The 18,843-nt window shown below is 37.7% G+C and overlaps 1 protein-coding gene and 1 long non-coding RNA gene across 2 annotated transcripts in view; both read right to left on the reverse strand.

Moving 5' to 3' along the window:
- Positions 1–2,651, reverse strand: part of LOC146563672 (zinc finger protein 236) — a 54,735-nt gene extending 52,084 nt beyond the window's left edge. Inside the window, exons 1-2 of the mRNA XM_085290912.1 lie at positions 2,547–2,651; positions 1,271–1,410 (exon numbers count right to left, since the gene is read on the reverse strand). Of these exons, the coding sequence (XP_085147038.1) occupies positions 1,271–1,410; positions 2,547–2,598 (192 nt within the window). The 5' untranslated portion in view covers positions 2,599–2,651. The remainder of the gene's footprint in view (positions 1–1,270; positions 1,411–2,546) is intronic.
- Positions 2,652–2,893: 242 nt separating this feature from the next.
- LOC146563673 (uncharacterized) lies at positions 2,894–7,673 on the reverse strand. Its single transcript, XR_014894346.1, has 2 exons — positions 7,514–7,673; positions 2,894–5,296 (listed from the first exon to the last, which is right to left on the reverse strand). It is a non-coding gene; the product is annotated as an uncharacterized LOC146563673 (long non-coding RNA).
- Between the last annotated feature and the right edge of the window lie 11,170 nt (positions 7,674–18,843).

Genomic DNA, 18,843 nt, shown 5'->3' on the forward strand with positions numbered 1-18,843 from the left:
TTGTATTTTATTTCTTCCTGAGTAAATCGGTTTGGCTGAGATTAAAGTTATAGTTTTTACACAGCTGAATAAACGTCAAGCAGACAGCTGATTATCAGAAGTGTGAGATGTTCAAGAATATACTCCAGTGTCCCGTTATATTTTAGATAGCAAGGAGTTTATTAAACTTCACCGAAACAATCTGTAAATTTCATTAAAATTTAATAAACTATCATCTTGTCTTTATTTTTAGTTAGCACATACCTTAAACACTTAAAGCTGTAAGCTAATGATAGTTATATAAGAGCAGATGCATGCTGGTGCAATATGCTGTACGTTTTACGTCCAATGGATGCATGATCGACTAATCGCAAAAATAATCGGTGACTAGTCGACTATCAAAATAAACGTTTGTGGCAGCCCTATATCAGACAAACAAAACGTAAACATATTCTGCCTGACTATGCTCAGATCACTGGTTGTTGTTGTGGTATTTCAAACATTCTTGCAGAGTGCCCTCTGATGGCCAAACTATGTAACATGAACACTTATAACTTGGTTAATGGGCATTTCTCCTGTATCTTCTTCACTTCTTAAAAATGTTCACTAATCAACTGTTATAAATAAAGGATACAGATATATTGCCAAATAGCTAATATCGGTGTTGGAATTCATTTTGAGGACGTTCTGGGTTTCTAGTAGCAAACTGTAGATGTTAGCTAAAATATTAGGTGTGCTATCATACAGTCAGGTCTATAATTTGTCGTTCAAACACGTCATTTTTGTAGCTTTGCCTTCTACACTTTCACAGTGTCGAGGTTTAAGTAAAACAAGTACAGATCCAGCTTTAATTCAATGGATTTTAAAAAAATATTGTATTACAGGCATTTTTATCCGTAGTGCCCACTTAAATTACTGGACTATGTAAACTAAGTCATTTTAACTAAAAAAAATCTGTGATGACTTAATAAGCACTTTAATTTAGCAGTAATAGAAATCATTTGACATTTAAGCTCGTCAACTTTAAAGTAGTCGCTTACTTTTTTTTAATGTTCCCAACTTTTTGTCAAGGGCTAGATCATTTTCAAGCAAATACAATACACAACAACTAAAACCCTGGACATCATCACTCAACTCAACAAATATTTGAACTGACATTAAATGCTTGAAAATCAATTAAAAAAGCACTACCAGAACTACCCTAAAATCCTGGATGACCGTCAGTGACCTACATCTAAAGTGAGCAGACCCAAGATATTGTGTCCTGCTGACACATCCATCTTGTACCTACCTTATCATTGACCTCATGTTCACGGAGGTGCTTCTGCAGCTGGCTCTCTGTGGTAAAAATCTGGGAGCATATTGTGCACTTCTTATCCTTGAGCTCCCCATCACTGAAGCCCTCTGCCTTAGATTCACTGGGATCCGCATCTGATAACAGGCACAAGAAGTGACACATGAGTATCTTAATGTGCTTTAAGAGGATTTCTCCTGTGAAGGATAGCTAAAGTACATGTTGTACCTCTTCACTAACACAGGTTATGTGTTGCCTGGATATTTTTCTTTGAAGTCTGGATTCAAGCAGTAGGTAGCATTTATATTGTACACGTCACATGACTCTTCATTCAGATAGTGTATTTATGATATAACAGCAGATGTCAGGTCTAAGATTAGCATTAAACATATCTAGAAGCAATATTTGTGAACATAAGTTATCATTCTGATCGTATATGAAATTAACAAAAGTATTTGTCCTTTTCAGCTCATTTACAATCGCATGTCATATGTGCTTTTAGTTATACACATGCACCTGTTTAACTTGATTTCAAGTGTTGCATGTCCACTGGAGTGGTTAAGTCGCCGGCAGGGTCGGACTGTATAATCCAGCCATCAAGTTTGACATAATGTCGGGTCCTCCTCGTTTACTCGTCAATCAGTGGGATCACGGGGTAACATTCAGTTTAAGTTATGCGGCCACCGAGCAGCTGTAACAACCTTGTGTTCTGACAATGTTATCAAATTGCAAAATGAATGCATTTCCACAGCACATGATAACATTTTCTTTGGGTCGTGTTAAATGTGCGGTTGTGACAACTTGTTCCAAGATATGCATCGGCAGCTGGACAGCCTCGCTACAGCGCTTCACAGTATCAAAACAACAATGGCCAACATTTTAGCGCGTTAGCCAAGAAGCTAACGATAGCGAAACCAGCTAGTTAGCAACAACATGCTAACAACGAAATACTATTAAATGTATACTCCATGTAAAAAAAAAAAAAGCGTACATTAACTAACGCCACACAGCACCGAGCTCCGCTCCTCGCGGACACCAATTTAGACTGGAAGCCAATAAGAAGAGGCACCGAAACGTTATTAATATCATTCCGCCTCAATCACTCCTTCGCCGTACAAAGCAAAGCCCACCCGCAATACTATATCCGGGGACTATATGCACTACATTGAAGTGTTATTATATGCGCTACAGGGGTGTTTGGCAAAACAATAGCAGGTTATTTGGATAGCCCATTATATATATATTTTATTCTTTGCATTTTGGCACTTGTTACCTGTTTCGTCGTTGCTTTGAACTCTCAGTTTGCGAGGCCGGCCCCGCGGCATAGTTCCAGTACTCAGGGTGGGTGTGCTGTGAACGATTTGCTTTTCAAAATGGCGACTCTGTCATCAGTAGACAGCAGCGTCCTCGCGAAGACACACAGCCGCACGGACTAGGGAGACATCTACTGTTTGGTTTGTTGTACTTCACTTTTTGTGTACTACAACAGCAACTTTCAAGTTTTGAAGCTACGTTGTTATGAAATGCTTGGAATATGCGCAAAGCCACTTATCTTAGCAGTAAACGAGCCGTAAAAAGATAAAATAACAAGACACAAGTACAGTCAAATTCGTCAAAATGTTTTTTCTTTTTAAAAAAGGAGGTATTTATTTTCATTAATGGCCAATAATAATAAAATAATAACAACAATAATGATAATAATAATAATCAGACCAACAGACTAAAACACACTTTCTTAGGCATTTCAGATACACTGATTGGAACGTTTTAATAGCCCACTAAAAGAGAGAAAATGCCACAAAGTGAATTAAAATGCTAGTGACACATTAAAGAGCCTATCTGTAAAAGGATGAGTGTAATATTGCTGGCAGAGAATATAAAAGCACCCATAAAATGCTCCGCATTAATTCAACTATAAACTTGCTTTTGACGTAGTTTAAATCCTCTAGGAGTATGAGATAAAAAAAATATCATAACGTGCAATATGTTAGTTTGGAGTTCACAATTGAGATCCTAATAATTTTTCAAAGACAAGTTGTAATCTGACTTTAGCTTAATTTAACACCAGCAGAGGGAAGCAATGAGTTATGAATAGCTTTGGTCATTTATGGGCCGAAAATCCTGAAGACACTAACTGGATGATTGTGAAATGTTGCATTACCTGAATGATTGTATACTTCTCTCTTATCTCCGGGGAGTCCAAATGATTTGATATCTAGTGAATGTTTTGAACTTTACAGTGCAGACACACTGCTGAATTAAAAGACAGTTGGTGCACACACCCATGCAAATATACCCAGGATGACTAAGGGCATGTTAAAGACTATGCATGCTTCTCATTTGCTTGTCTTTGTCTGATAATAATCTAGGTTTGTATTGATGGCAGCACTTTTCATTTCACACAAAGTCAAAAGGATTTTATTTTATTTTGTATTTTAGTAGGTAAAACACAGGGAAGCAGAGCTCGGAGCTAAAATAGAGGAACAAGACTATTGCTGTTTAGGTTACTGAAACCCCTGCAGAGGTTTGTGGCCAAATATAAATAAATCCTGCTCAAAGTTTCATCCTGGCATTACGGTATATAAGTGTAGAAGAAGAAAACACACCCAAATGCAAATCTAACATATTGACTAACATGTACTCACAGAATTGGAAAAAAAAGGCACCACTCCTACTAATTTGAAAAATATTAAAAATACATGCTTTTTAATGAAAAACGATGCTTGTTCAGCTTTGCTCTGTTGCCCTTTTGTTCTGTAGACGTGTTTGGCAGCATGTAAGGATGAGCCTGATTGACTCAGCAACATTTTCCCCAGAGGCCTACAGGTGGAAAAGCAACGACTTTTGTCTGTATTTTTATTTGTTTCCAAAAGGGGAAGTCATCTCCTTGAGTTTTAGTGAATAAGCAAACAACCAAGTGCATGTTCATTGTGTAAGAACATCTGTTCCTGCCAGGCCGCCACTTACTTTGCACGTCCCCTCGTGGCTGCACAGGCCACTGATCTCACCACTGAAAACAAAAGCCTGGACACATCACTCTGACCTTGTGGGATTGTCCACGCCCCTACTTGCTCCCTTTCCTTTTTCTTTCTTATTCACCCCCCTCACTTTCCTTTCACCACAGTCAAGAGGAAAGTGATCAATCATTAAAACTGTCGTGGGCTCGGTGCAGTGGGATTCTCAGGAAGACCACATCTTTAAGAGATATGCTAAAGCCACGGTGTGATAAAAACACGCTGCGAGGGAAAATAAAGTGAGGGAGCTGCTGTCGTTGGGTCCCATCACTTGCTTTGTCATTCATGCTTAACAAGCCTCACTAAAAAAAAAAAAAAGCCCACTGACAATCAATGGCACTGGCAGTGCTTTTCCACAGACTGGGCTAGACATGAGTCAGACTTGGAAATGCGGTGCTTGTTTGCAGCACTTCGCAAATTAGGTATCTTGTGAATAACTCCCTCCCAATTAAAGATTTAAACCTTGATTTCTTAGCTGTCAGCCGCTGTAGTTGAACTTTAATGACAAAAGACTATTCACAGAAGCGTCAGCTGTCAGGAGCGGTGTCCTTGCTGCTTCACTTTTCAAACCAAGACATTGTTGTCTGCAGATTCACCACAGCCTCACAGAAAGCACAGAGACTATAACTCAGGCTCAAACAAAGGATAAATTCAGACCTAATATTCTCAACATGTAGCACGAGGCCTGGCTGTAAATTCCTTGATGACGGGGAGGGGGGGTGACAGGTCATACGATGACCCTTGCAATGACCCTGTTCAGTAACATTTCACATGCTGCCAGTGTTTCTTCTCCCAGGTGCAGCCGAGACTCCCCCTGTGCTGCCAGAGAGCACTGTCCGGATCCATGAAACCAATCATTCTTTGGCATCATGGAAACAGCGTTTGACAGCCGTGGTCGCCATGGGCATCCTCCCCTGTGACCATCCTCGACGGGGGACCGGGGAGGTAAGGCCATCGCTCAGCAACCCTCTCTGGATGGCTGGTTCACTGCTCTAGAAAGCAAGCTTTTCTGCACGGAAAAGAAAAGCAAAACCAAAAAAATCCTGTAATTTAGTTTTACTGTGAAAATTCAAAACACATCCAAAGGACGAGGGACTTCTGAATGATTGTTGCATGTGAAAGTCTGCAGCTGCGAGGAGGCGGATCATAAAAATATGGAACATTCGTAAGAATTCGGCTAAATGAATATTTAACATTTCACAGTCTGAAACACTAGAATTCATAAGATGAGGTGTTGCTATCCGGCAGGCATGTAGTGCAAAATAACACCAGCAGAACAGAACAGAGTGTCAGAAAACTCAGTAAGCAATGTACATGCTATGAGGATAAAGCAAGCATTTGAAAGCAGGGCAGTATCAGACATAGTACGTATACAAAGATTGTGCAATGTGTGCATGATGCAAACACAAGGTGCCTAAGTGGAACAGATATATGTCATGAGGCTCAAAATAATGTCAAAGAAATGTCGTTAGATGAGACGCAGTTGGTGTGATAACCATTAGATTGGATTTCACCCTCTCATTGCACCACACTGTCTTTCCTCTGTGTACCTTTGTCTTTCAATTGTCTGTCAGTGTACTGTGCACAGGGACACGGAGAAGATAAGGCAGTTGTTTTTTTGCATATCTCCCATTTAGACTCCCACGTGATTTTGAATGGGTGAGGGGGGGCAACATTGTACAAACAAGTACACGCAACTGCTGGAAAAAAAAAGTCCTTGTACTGATATAAAACAGATCTCAACTACTCTAAAATAAAGCTCAATTCACGGTCAGCCACGCCAGAAAGATGAAATAGCATTGCAGGAGTGTTTTGTAATCAATAATGCATGGCTGCCTATCTTCTGGAAAAGAGAAAGCCCCTCCAAACACACCAGAGGCATCACACACTTTTCATTTCATGCTGAAGGTCAGCAGAGCCGCATGGAAGTCCCTGCAGTCTGTAACGCAAAGAAGTTAACGCGTGCAAAAATGTATTATTACATTTTTTAAATTCATTCATCGCAAGCATTAATCCATTTTTATTATGCTGCCCTGTCATCTGAGGAAAGCTTCCGTTGAAGTAATCTGATCACTAATGTAATCTAATCATTTCAAAAAACAAGATCAGGATAACAAGATGAAGGCTGTAGACTATAATCAAGAAAGTACTTACTGGATACTCAGTGATATGAATGCGAAGTTAATAATTACTATATATCATACATCAAACAAACATGTAGAACCTGTGTGGAACCTAAATTTAACTTCAGTATACTTACAGGGAAAAGTTCATGAACAGTTAAACATGAAGCATTTTTTAACCATGCACAGTTATTAAGTGGATTCTAAATAAATAAAAACCACAGAACAACACTTTCTCCTGCGTTATTTAATGATGATATAAAAAACATAAATATGGCCTTTGAAACAAAGAACAATTTTATGGTTATAGACTAAAAAAGACACACATCTCTAATTCCAGGCTATGCCAAATGACTGAGTAAAGGCTACAGCAGTAGTGTAAATGAAAAATGCATCTGTTTATGTTAACAATTACCTTCCTATATCTACCCTGTAATTACGAAATAGGTTCTCCAAGAAGTACTTAAAGTGTAATTTATTGCCTCTTCCTTCCAAAAATCACCTCACACCTCTTTTTTCATTCTTCCTTTATGCTTACGCTTGGTAAGTACCCAATTAGTGTTTTATTGATATCCTGCGCGCACAAAGTAATTAACCAGATGATTGCAAGTTGTTCTGATTGATATAACACAATTTTCTGTGAATATTTATCCTTGATATGAACTCGCGCTCACACCTCTCAATTTTTTTTATCAACGCCCATCTGTTCAGTCCAGATTACTGTTAAATATTAATCCGTCTCCATCCTTACTGCATTATGACAGCATGCTCATCACCTGCTTGGGAGAGTCATCATCTGTATTGATTTCCCCGGCATCTGCACATCTGGATGCTAAATTATTCTGACGCAGAGCAGCCTTCTCTCTCCTTAGCTGCTGTAAATACAAACCATGCATACACATATGTAAAATTACCCTTCCAACACGTACGCGCATTTGTGCACACAGCAATACAGACATCTACGATTGCCTCACTGTAGTGCACATGCACCCAGGATCCCATCCCCCATCTTTTTGCAGAAAACGGTTTGTTGTTATATTTGCCTACACAGATGTGCCTAATCACGTACACGCGTTCCTATATGCACACATGCATGCACCCACCTTGTCTCTCTTTCTGCGCCTAAAATGCTGAGCTCGAGGATGGCACGTAGGAATAATCAACTTCCTACCACATGAAGCCACAGCCCCACGACAGCTCAGATCAGTTAGACACCATTAAAGGCTGGTCCCAGAACAGCCACTGAGACTACCTAATGTCTTCTTTTCCCCCTCTGCACGGTGCTAACTAAATCCATCTCCTGCCTCACCCAAACCTAATTACAGGTAGAGATGCACTGTGTGAGATGAAAAGCTAGGAGACGCTTTGATTGATGCTGAGCTCCTGCAAAACAGAGCAAATAGGTAATTAACATGACAATGGGGATGAGGCAGGGGTCTCATACAAAGACAGAAGTGTGGTGGTGTGGGTTGCAGGAGCAGAGGTGTCCTTATGTGTATTGTGTGCTCTTCGTTTAAAGGAAGAAGAAAAAAACACCAGAGTGTAGATATAAAGAGAGTTTAGGAGGAGAAACTTTGATATGTTGTCAGATGTTTTTGTTATCTGTGCAGTGGTGAGGAGGAACAGATAACAGTCTTACAAAGTGCTGCAGGGAATGACCAGACGCTTAATGGAGGTGTTGAAACCTCGTGCGGGGATAAATAATTTAGCCTTTGACAAAGTATACCTCATAAATTTTTCATTACAGCATATTTATGGGTGAATCATGAAGATGTGATATCTGTATCAGTTTAAATTGTCAAGTGTATAGTGTAAGAGCTACGGCTCCTCTGACCAAATCATTTGATTCACTTCTCAGTTAGCAGGCTGATGTCGAGGAGAATGTGGCTCGTTTTGAATGTAAACCATTAACGTGGAGTGTTTAAATGTCACGTTAATGCTGAGATAACGCTAAAAACGGTGATGTGAGAGCAACACTACACAATCCAAGGCTGGCTCAGGAGAATAAAACGCACACCTCATAAGCAATGGATGTGCTGGGGGAGTTGCGTTATAACATGATTCCTCTACGGGCAATGTGTTATACTTTTGCCTGGGTTTCTATGTTGGCAACAATTGCTTGGCAGCAAGTTTGGTAATCCCATACTTCTTGTTAGTTTGACTTTAGATCCCTTTAAAGCCATAGTTACAGACAGGAAACCAAATAATACTCAATTATATGCAACCTAGAGCTGCAAATGCACTAATAAAGACTATAAACATTTAGTTTGCAGACAGATATAACTGTATGATAATACAGTGTTTATCATTTTGGCAAACAACTAAAAGAAAAAAAGGGGTTAAAAAAAGGTCATAAGATATTTACAGCAGTTTTGACAGTAAAAAGCAAACTATAACTTCCTGTGGGAGGAACAGAGATCTCACACTATGAGAGAATGGCTGATCAGCTACGGACGATCCACCACCTCTGACCAAATAAGCTCCGATCTGCGGCCGGCAAATTGCATGTGACTTACAAACTGGCACCAATGTTGTGTCTGTAATAATAACGGTCTAATCTGGAGGCACAGAGCCATACATCCAGTACCTGTTGACAGCTGGCATTGTTCTGAAACTGCATGGTTAGCTATTCTTATTCATATGTCACAACATGATGAAATTTTCCAGGCTTGTCTACCGGCCAGTTGAAAATGTTAAGAAAAAGCGCTTCAGAGTAAATTTGATGGGCTGAACGCATTCTGTACTGTACAGGAGACACGGCACGAGATTGAGTGACAATGGTCTACAGCCAATCAGGACGCAGAACACAATGCGCTGAAAAAAACAACAACAACAAAAACCAGCACGCAAAATGGCACAAAAAATTCTGCGAAACAGCGAGGCTGCGAAAAGTGAACCACGTTATAGCGAGGGTCCGCTGTATTTCCTTATGAACTGCAGTGTAGCAATAAATAATATACATGGAAAACACTCAATTACACTTACTTGAGTAAATGTACTTACTTTCTTTCTATATCTAGATAGAAAGAAAGTAAGTAGTCATTAGTCATTGCTAATTTTCTCTGTACTTTTCTTGCACAACAATATGCAGAGAAGCAACGCTAACTCTTACTGAAGAGAAACAGGCCTTTTTTAATAAACAAACAGCTCCGATATAATTAGCAAGATCAAGATAAGTGGAGCACAGTCCAAGACGTCTGTTATATGTTTTCTGTGCGCTGCAAAACAACTCTTCACAATTGCTAATAAAGACCTGCCTATTTATGGTGAATATAGTGTACATGTGCCTAGGAAACATATATGGGATCATGAAGTATGAAGACAAGTGTAACTAGAAAGTGCATTTTCTGAAGAAACTGCAGTGTGAATGCTTGAATCTGAATGTATGCACTGAAATGAATTAATTGCTGAATTTTGAGTTAAAAATATTGAATGAGATTAAAAAAAAAACAAAAACAAAAAACGAATTTAACCTGAAAACAAAGGTGCTGAACTGCTAAAAGCTGAAGGTTACACAGAAGAAGGAGTTGGAAAAAAACTGAAAATGTTTTAAATGTAAATTAGAAAACCCTAAGAAATGAGAAAAGAACATTTAGAGTCAGAAAACATCTGAATGAATATTAAAAGGTCATATTCTTTGAATCACTGAATGACTCAAATGTGATCCCTCCACTTTGATCCACACAGTTTAAAAAGTTTAAATGCCTGAGCTTTGAAAGATACGGTGTTGGAAAGAGAACAATAATGGCGACAATTTGAGGGTAAAATGATGGCTGTAACACTGTGGACACAGCAGCAGTTGAAAGAGAAGTGTTTAAGATGAATCTTGGCAGAGTGGCAGAGAGAGCTCGTTAAGCAGGCAGGTGTGAGCCTGGTTGCTATAGTGACCGCACCCAATGGCTCCATACACACGTACACAGACATGCGCCTCACTTTTGCTGCTTAAAATGAACAGAAAAGTCAGGCCGAAACAAATCGTTCCCAAATGAAAAGTAAAAGTCGTATTGACAAAATTCTTTCACCGTGAGCGACAGCCATGTCTAGTCTACCTAATTCTCAGTTTTCATGCCTGTGGAGTTTATTATATGGACGTGGTGACAGTGGAAAGACACCATGCTCTTCTGATTTTCAAAAGAACCTTCTGAGCCATTTTAACATTAGAGTCTATGGAAGAGTTGGAGGGAGGAGGCTGTGCATTGGTGACATTTATGAAAGAACCATAACACCTAGGACAATAGTAAACACATTGGATGAAAGAGGACAGCCATGGCTACGTTTTGAGGGTAAAATCATACCTGTAGAGCAAACGCTGCGGACACAGCAGCAGTTTTAAAAAATATTTTAAGATTAATTTTTTTGCTCCTCTCACTCTAGCAGTTGAGCTGCCTCACTCTAGCCCCAACATTCCGTCCCATACACACCCATTATAAACTCTGAAACGGGTGAAAAAACATCATGAAACTTAAACTGGAACTGAAGAAAAAGTATAATAGATATTGAAAAGATAAATACAAGTTGAATAGTTGAATGTCTTGTCTTCGTTTTAAAGTTTGAATGGTGGCTCTATGTGAACGTATGTTGAAGTAGTAAGAGTTTAAAAATGAGTAAGTTGAATGAGAATTTGAAGGGTCTCCCCATTGAAATACATGGGAAATTTTTGTTGAATAAAGTTGAATAAAATTAAAAATATAAATGTTAAAAATGAGAAAAATAGAAGCAATGTTGTCCAAAATAATAGGAATCTAACGATGTTTGAATGGTTTTTCTAAGTTGAACGGTTTTGAAGGAGTAGGCTTTCAAAAAACGTACGGAAAAATAAAATATAACTAGAAAAATTTGCATTTCCTGCGAAAATGCAGTGTGGATGCTTAAAGCTGAAGCTGTATGCAAAAACTAGCTGAAAAAGCTGAAAAGTTGCAGAAATTGTAAAAACTTTGCAGAAGCAAAATAAGTTTGCTAAAATGGAATAACTTAGCAGAACTGCAATATCTTAGAGGAAACATAATACTTGGCAGAAATACAATAGCATAGCAGAATTTAGCAGAAATATTGTAACTTACCAGAAACATGATAACTTCTCAAAAATAGAAGAATTTAGGAGAAATAGTATAAGATAACAGAAAGAATATATTTAGCCAAAAATACTTAAACATTACAGAAACACTATGATTTAGAAAAATAGTACAACAGAGCAGAAATATTGTGATTTACCAGAGACACTGTGATGAACTATGAATATTGTAATTTTAAATTAAGACTATATTTTAGCACAAATATTATAATTTGGCAGAAATACTATAATTTAGCACAAATACTATAAAAAGCAGAAATACTATAATTTAGCAGAAATACTTTATTAAGCACAAACCCTATAAAAAGCAGAAATACTGTACTATGATTTGGTAGAAAAAACTATAATTAATCAGAAATACTATATTTGGCAGAAATACGGTATTTGGCACAAATCTTATAAAATAGCAGAAATGGTATGATTTAGCACAATAGTAATAACTTAAACAGAAAAATTGGAAAAGCAAAAATGGACAGCTGAAAAAATGATGAACATGCTGAACGTCCCTCAACTATACTTGTTAAATGAAAAAAATCAGCAAAAAAAATCTATAACAGCCACACAATCACAAATATGTACACATAAGAAAACACACATGCACAGAGAGACACACACACAAGATCCAATTCAGTCAACCAGTCTAAATATATTGAATTTGAATCTTAGAATGAGATCATCCCATTAAAAGCCTTTCTCTCTCTCTCTCTCTGTCACACACACACACACACACACACACACACACACACACACACACACACACACACACACACACACACACACAGGGAGAGAAAAGTGAGTTTCTAGGTCAGCCTGGGAGCTGCTGAATTTGAATCCACCAATCAGAGAGCCTGTGCACTCTTTCCCTCCAAAACAGGTGCATCCTTTTTACACACGCAGCACAGAGAGACACAGGATCATTGCAGTCTATTTCTCATAGTGAGGATTCCCCTCAAACAAATGACCATAATTTCCTAACCGTAGGAGCTAGAACGGTCATTGTTACACCGTTTTGTTCAGAAGAGATGGGGGAATCTTCAAGTGTTGACAATTTATCATTAAAATATGAATTTTTAGAGATATATGACACGGATGACTTGTTGACTTAGAAGCCACGAATTCCCCCAATATGCAAATTTGAATGCCTGGAGCCCACATACATGATTGGCTGGCTGGGAAGCTGTGCAGGCCCTGATTTGTGGATTTGAATTCCTCAGCCCTCAGATATGATTGGCTGGCTTAGAAGCCATGAAGTCCCCAATATGCAAATTTGAATGCCTCAGGACACATATATGATTGGCTGGGAAACCGTGCAGGACCTGATTTGAAAATTTGAATGTCTAAGTCCTCACAGAGGATTGGCTGCCTGGAGACCTGGCAGAAATATATAGAAATACTATGATTAAGCATAAATACTACATTTAGTAGAAATACTATGTTTTAGCACAAATACTATAAAAAGCAGAAATACTATAATTTAGCAGAAATACTATATTAAGCACAAATCCTATAAAAAGCAGAAATACTATATTAAGCACAAATTCTATAAAAAGCAGAAATACTATATTAAGCACAAATTCTATAAAAAGCAGAAATACTATATTAAGCACAAATCCTATTAAAAGCAGAAATACTATATTAAGCACAAATCTTATGAAATAGCAGAAACAGTATGATTTAGCACAATAGTAATAAGTTAAACAGAAAAATTGGAAAAGCAAAATGGACAGCTGAAAAAATGCTGAACATGCTGAGGGTCCCTCAAATATACTTGTTAAATGAAAAAATCAGCAAAAAAATGCACAGGGAGAGAGAAGTAAGTTTCTAGGTCAGCCTGGGAGCTGCTGAATTTGAATCCACCAATCAGAGAGCCTGTGTACTTTTTCCCGCCAAAACAGGTGCATCTTTTTACACACGCAGCAGAGAGAGGCACAGGATTATTGCAGCCTATTTCTCATAGTGAGGACTCCCCTCAAACAAATGACCATAATTTCTAAACCGTAGGGGCTAGAGCGGTCATTCTTACACCGTTTTGTTCAGAAGAGATGGGGGAATCTTCCAGTGTTAACAATTTATCATTAAAATGTGAATTTTTAGAGATATACGACATGGATGACTTGTTGACTTAGAAGCCACGAATTCCCCCAATATGCAAATTTGAATGCCTGAGGCCACATATATGATTGGCTGGCTGGGAAGCCGTGCAGGCCCTGATTTGTGGATTTGAATTCCTCAGCCCTCAGATATGATTGGCTGGCTTAGAAGCCATGAAGGCCCCAATATGCAAATTTGAATGCCTCAGGACACATATATGATTGGCTGGGAAACCGTGCAGGCCCTGATTTGAAAATTTGAATGTCTAAGTCCTCACAGAGGATTGGCTGCCTGGGGACCTGGCAGAAATATATAGAAATATTATGATTAAGCATAAATACTACATTTAGTAGAAATACTATGTTTTAGCACAAATACTATAAAAAGCAGAAATACTATAATTTAGCAGAAATACTATATTAAGCACAAATCCTATAAAAAGCAGAAATACTATATTAAGCACAAATTCTATAAAAAGCAGAAATACTATATTAAGCACAAATCCTATTAAAAGCAGAAATACTATATTAAGCACAAATCTTGTAAAATAGCAGAAACAGTATGATTTAGCACAATAGTAATAAGTTAAACAGAAAAATTGGAAAAGCAAAATGGACAGCTGAAAAAATGCTGAACATGCTGAGGGTCCCTCAAATATACTTGTTAAATGAAAAAATCAGCAAAAACATGCACAGGGAGAGAGAAGTAAGTTTCTAGGTCAGCCTGGGAGCTGCTGAATTTGAATCCACCAATCAGAGAGCCTGTGTACTTTTTCCCGCCAAAACAGGTGCATCTTTTTACACACGCAGCAGAGAGAGGCACAGGATTATTGCAGCCTATTTCTCATAGTGAGGACTCCCCTCAAACAAATGACCATAATTTCTAAACCGTAGGGGCTAGAGCGGTCATTCTTACACCGTTTTGTTCAGAAGAGATGGGGGAATCTTCCAGTGTTTACAATTTATCATTAAAATATGAATTATTAAAGATATTTGACTTGTAATGCACCATAACTGAGTAGAGCGAAGCAAAAACTGCCTTGACTTGCCCTCAAACAACGCTTTGTAACTCGAAATCTATTTGGAGTATCGATATCATTCTTTCACCGTAAGAGACAGCAGGCTTTGGTGAACAATCATGGAAATTTTCAGGTCTCTGTGGAAATCCAAAAAAAAGTTATGACGAGAGAAAAAAGTGGTTCATTTCCACAGTTTTAAATCTGAAGAAATCTGAGCGAAGGACGAATTTCCTACCCTCAAACAAGTCCAACTCATTTCAGAACGGTAATAGGTGAGAAAGAAATTCTTGAATTGTGAGCGTCAGGGGTGTCTGAAGATATTCGGGGACAAGCCTCATGTCTTAACTTTGCTTCGTTAAGGAGATATGACGATTCGAATATGCCTCTCATTACAGAAATCCAGCGATGATTTTGAACAAGCTCTCCATTGACTTTATATGGAGAGTTTTCAGACCTTGTGTTGGTCTGAGGAGATTTGCAAAAATTCTATAAATCCCACAACAATGATAGTGACATTTTCTGAAAGCCAGCAAAAATACCTACGTTTTGATGTATAATTTGTGGAAGTTGAGTGAAAATTGAGCAAGTAGCAAGAAGTTGTTCGGACATGAAGTGAAAATTGCAAAACCTTCAGTGGCACACTGGAAGCCAAGAGCATAGCAACCATAACAACGCATGTATTTTGTGAAAAATCACAATTTTGCAACTCAAAACTTTAAGAGGCATAAAAGTAAAACAGTAAAAGATTTGAAAAAGCTGAATCATACCTGAATAGCCCAATAATTTGTGAACATTTTAAAATTTGAATGGTTGTTCTAGGTGAAAATATGAGGAAGTAGTTAAGTTTCAAAAACAAGCAAAATTTAGCAGAATTGCAGAAGTTTCCCATTCATTTCAATGGGACAAATTAAAGGAAAAAAGCTTAATATTTTAAAAAGTATAATAGTTAAAAATAGCAAAAATCGTAGCAGGAAAGAGCAAAAATAGCAGAATAGTTTAAAATTTGAACGGTGAAAATCGGCTGAAAATTGTGGAAGTAGTTAAACGGCGAAAAGTGTACGGAAGCAACTAGAATAATAATAATAATAATAATAAAGAATAAAGAGAAACAGGAACTCAATAGTGTGGATGCTTAAAGCATCCACACAACTAGAAAGTGCATTTTCTGAAGAAACTGCAGTGTGAATGCTTGAATCTGAATGTATGCATTGAAATGAAATAATTACTGAATTTAAGTTAAAAATTTTGAATGAGATTAAAAAAAAACCCGAATTTAACCTGAAAACAAAAGTGCTGAACTGCTAAAAGCTGAAGGTTACACAGAAGAAGAAGTTGGAAAAAAGCTGAAAATGTTTTAATTGTAAATTAGAAAAACCTAAGAAATGAGAAAACAAAATTTAGAGTCAGAAAACATCTGAAAGAATATTAAAAGGTCATATTCTTTGAATCACTGAATGACTAAAATGTGATCCCTCCACTTGGATCCACACAGTTTAAAAAGTTTAAATGTCTGAGCTTTGAAAGACAAGATGTTGGAAAGAGAACAACGATGGCGACGTTTTGAGGGTAAAATGATGGCTGTAACACTGTGGACACAGCAGCAGTTGAAAGAGAAGTGTTTAAGATGAATCTTGGCAGAGTGGCAGGCAGAGCTCGTTAAGCAGGCAGGTGTGAGCCTGGTTGCTATAGTGACCGCACCCAATGGCTCCATACACACGTACACAGACATGCACCTCACTTTTGCTGCTTAAAATGAACAGAAAAGTCAGGCCGAAACAAATCGTTCCCAAATGAAAAGTACATGTCGTACTGACAAAATTCTTTCACCGTGAGCGACAGCCATGTCTAGTCTACCTAATTCTCAGTTTTCATGCCTGTGGAGCTTATTATATGGACGTGGTGACAGTGTAAAGACACCATGCTCTTCTGATTTTCAAACGAACCTTCTGAGCCATTTTAACATTAGAGTCTATGGAAGAGTTGGAGGGAGGAGGCTGTGCATTGGTGACATTTATGAAAGAACCATAACACCTAGTACAATAGTAAACACATTGGATGAAAGAGGACAGCCATGGCTACGTTTTGAGGGTAAAATCATACCTGTAGAGCAAACGCTGCGGACACAGCAGCAGTTTTAAAAAAGATTTTAAGATTTATTTTTTTGCTCCTCTCACTCTAGCAGTTGAGCTGCCTCACTCTAGCCCCAACATTCCGTCCCATACACACCCATTATAAACTCTGAAACGGGTGAAAAAACATCATGAAACTTAAACTGGAACTGAAGAAAAAGTATAATAGATATTGAAAAGATAAATACAAGTTGAATAGTTGAATGTCTTGTCTTCGTTTTAAAGTTTGAATGGTGGCTCTATGTCAATGTATGTGGAAGTAGTAAGAGTTTAAAAATGAGTAAGTTGAATGAGGATTTGAAGGGTCTCCCCATTGAAATACATTATAAATTTTTGTTGAATAAAGTTGAATAAAATTAAAAATATAAATGTTAAAAATATGAAAAATAGAAGCAGTGTTGTCCAAAAGAATAGGAATCTAACGGTGTTTGAATGGTTTTTCTAAGTTGAACGGTTTTGAAGGAGTAGGCTTACAAAAAACGTACGGAATACAGAATAAAATATAATAATAACTAGAAAGTGCATTTTCTGAAGAAACTGCAGTGTGAATGCTTGAATCTGAATGTATGGACTGAAATGAATTAATTGCTGAATTTTGAGTTAAAAATTTTGAATGAGATAAAAAAAACAAAAAACAAAACTGAATTTAACCTGAAAACAACAGTGCTGAACTGCTAAAAGCTGAAGGTTACACAGAAGAAGAAGTTGGAAAAAAGCTGAAAATGTTTTAATTGTAAATTAGAAAACCCTAAGAAATGAGAAAAGAACATTTAGAGTCAGAAAACATCTGAAAGAATATTAAAAGGTCATATTCTTTGAATCACTGAATGACTAAAATGTGATCCCTCCACTTGGACCCACACAGTTTAAAAAGTTTACATCTCTGAGCTTTGAAAGACAAGATGTTGGAAAAAGAACAACGATGGCGACGTTTTGAGGGTAAAATGATGGCTTTAACACTGTGGACACAGCAGCAGTTGAAAGAGAAGTGTTTAAGATGAATCTTGGCAGAGTGAGAGAGAGAGCTCGTTAAGCAGGCAGGTGTGAGCCTGGTTGCTATAGTGACCGCACCCAAGGGCTCCATACACACGGACACAGACATGCACCTCACTTTTGCTGCTTAAAATGAACAGAAAAGTCAGGCCGAAACAAATCGCTCCCAAATGAAAAGTAAAAGTCGTATTGACAAAATTCTTTCACCGTGAGCGACAGCAATGTCTAGTCTACCTAATTCTCAGTTTTCATGCCTGTGGAGTTTATTATATGGATGTGGTGACAGTGGAAAGACACCATGCTCTTCTGATTTTCAAACGAACCTTCTGAGCCATTTTAACATTAGAGTCTATGGAAGAGTTGGAGGGAGGAGGCTGTGCATTGGTGACATTTATGAAAGAACCGTAACACCTAGGACAATAGTAAACACATTGGATGAAAGAGGACAGCCATGGCTACGTTTTGAGGGTAAAATCATACCTGTAGAGCAAACGCTGTGGACACAGCAGCAGTTTTAAAAAAGATTTTAAGATTAATTTTTTTGCTCCTCTCACTCTAGCAGTTGAGCTGCCTCACTCTAGCCCCAACATTCCGTCCCATACACACCCATTATAAACTCTGAAACGGCTGAAAAAACATCATGAAACTTAAACTGGAACTGAAGAAAAAGTATAATAGATATTGAAAAGATAAATACAAGTTGAATAGTTGAATGTCTTGTCTTCGTTTTAAAGTTTGAATGGTGGCTCTATGTCAATGTATGTGGAAGTAGTAAGAGTTTAAAAATGAGTAAATTGAATGAGAATTTGAAGGGTCTCCCCATTGAAATACATGGGAAATTTTTGTTGAATAAAGTTGAATAAAATTAAAAATATAAATGTTAAAAATGAGAAAAATAGAAGCAGTCATGTCCAAAAGAATAGGAATCTAATGGTGTTTGAATGGTTTTTCTAAGTTGAACGGTTTTGAAGGAGTAGGAGTACAAAAAACGTACGGAATAGATAAAATAGAATAACTAGAAAGTGCATTTTCTGAAGAAACTGCAGTGTGAATGCTTGAATCTGAATGTATGCACTGAAATGAATTAATTGCTGAATATTAAGCTAAAAATGTTGAATTAGCTGGAAAATA

The sequence above is a fragment of the Mchenga conophoros genome, linkage group LG11, assembly GCF_057382185.1.
Source record: "Mchenga conophoros isolate Kocher_MC1m ecotype Shallow Benthic linkage group LG11, M_conophoros_male_GT1.1, whole genome shotgun sequence".
Classification (NCBI taxonomy): domain Eukaryota; kingdom Metazoa; phylum Chordata; class Actinopteri; order Cichliformes; family Cichlidae; genus Mchenga; species Mchenga conophoros.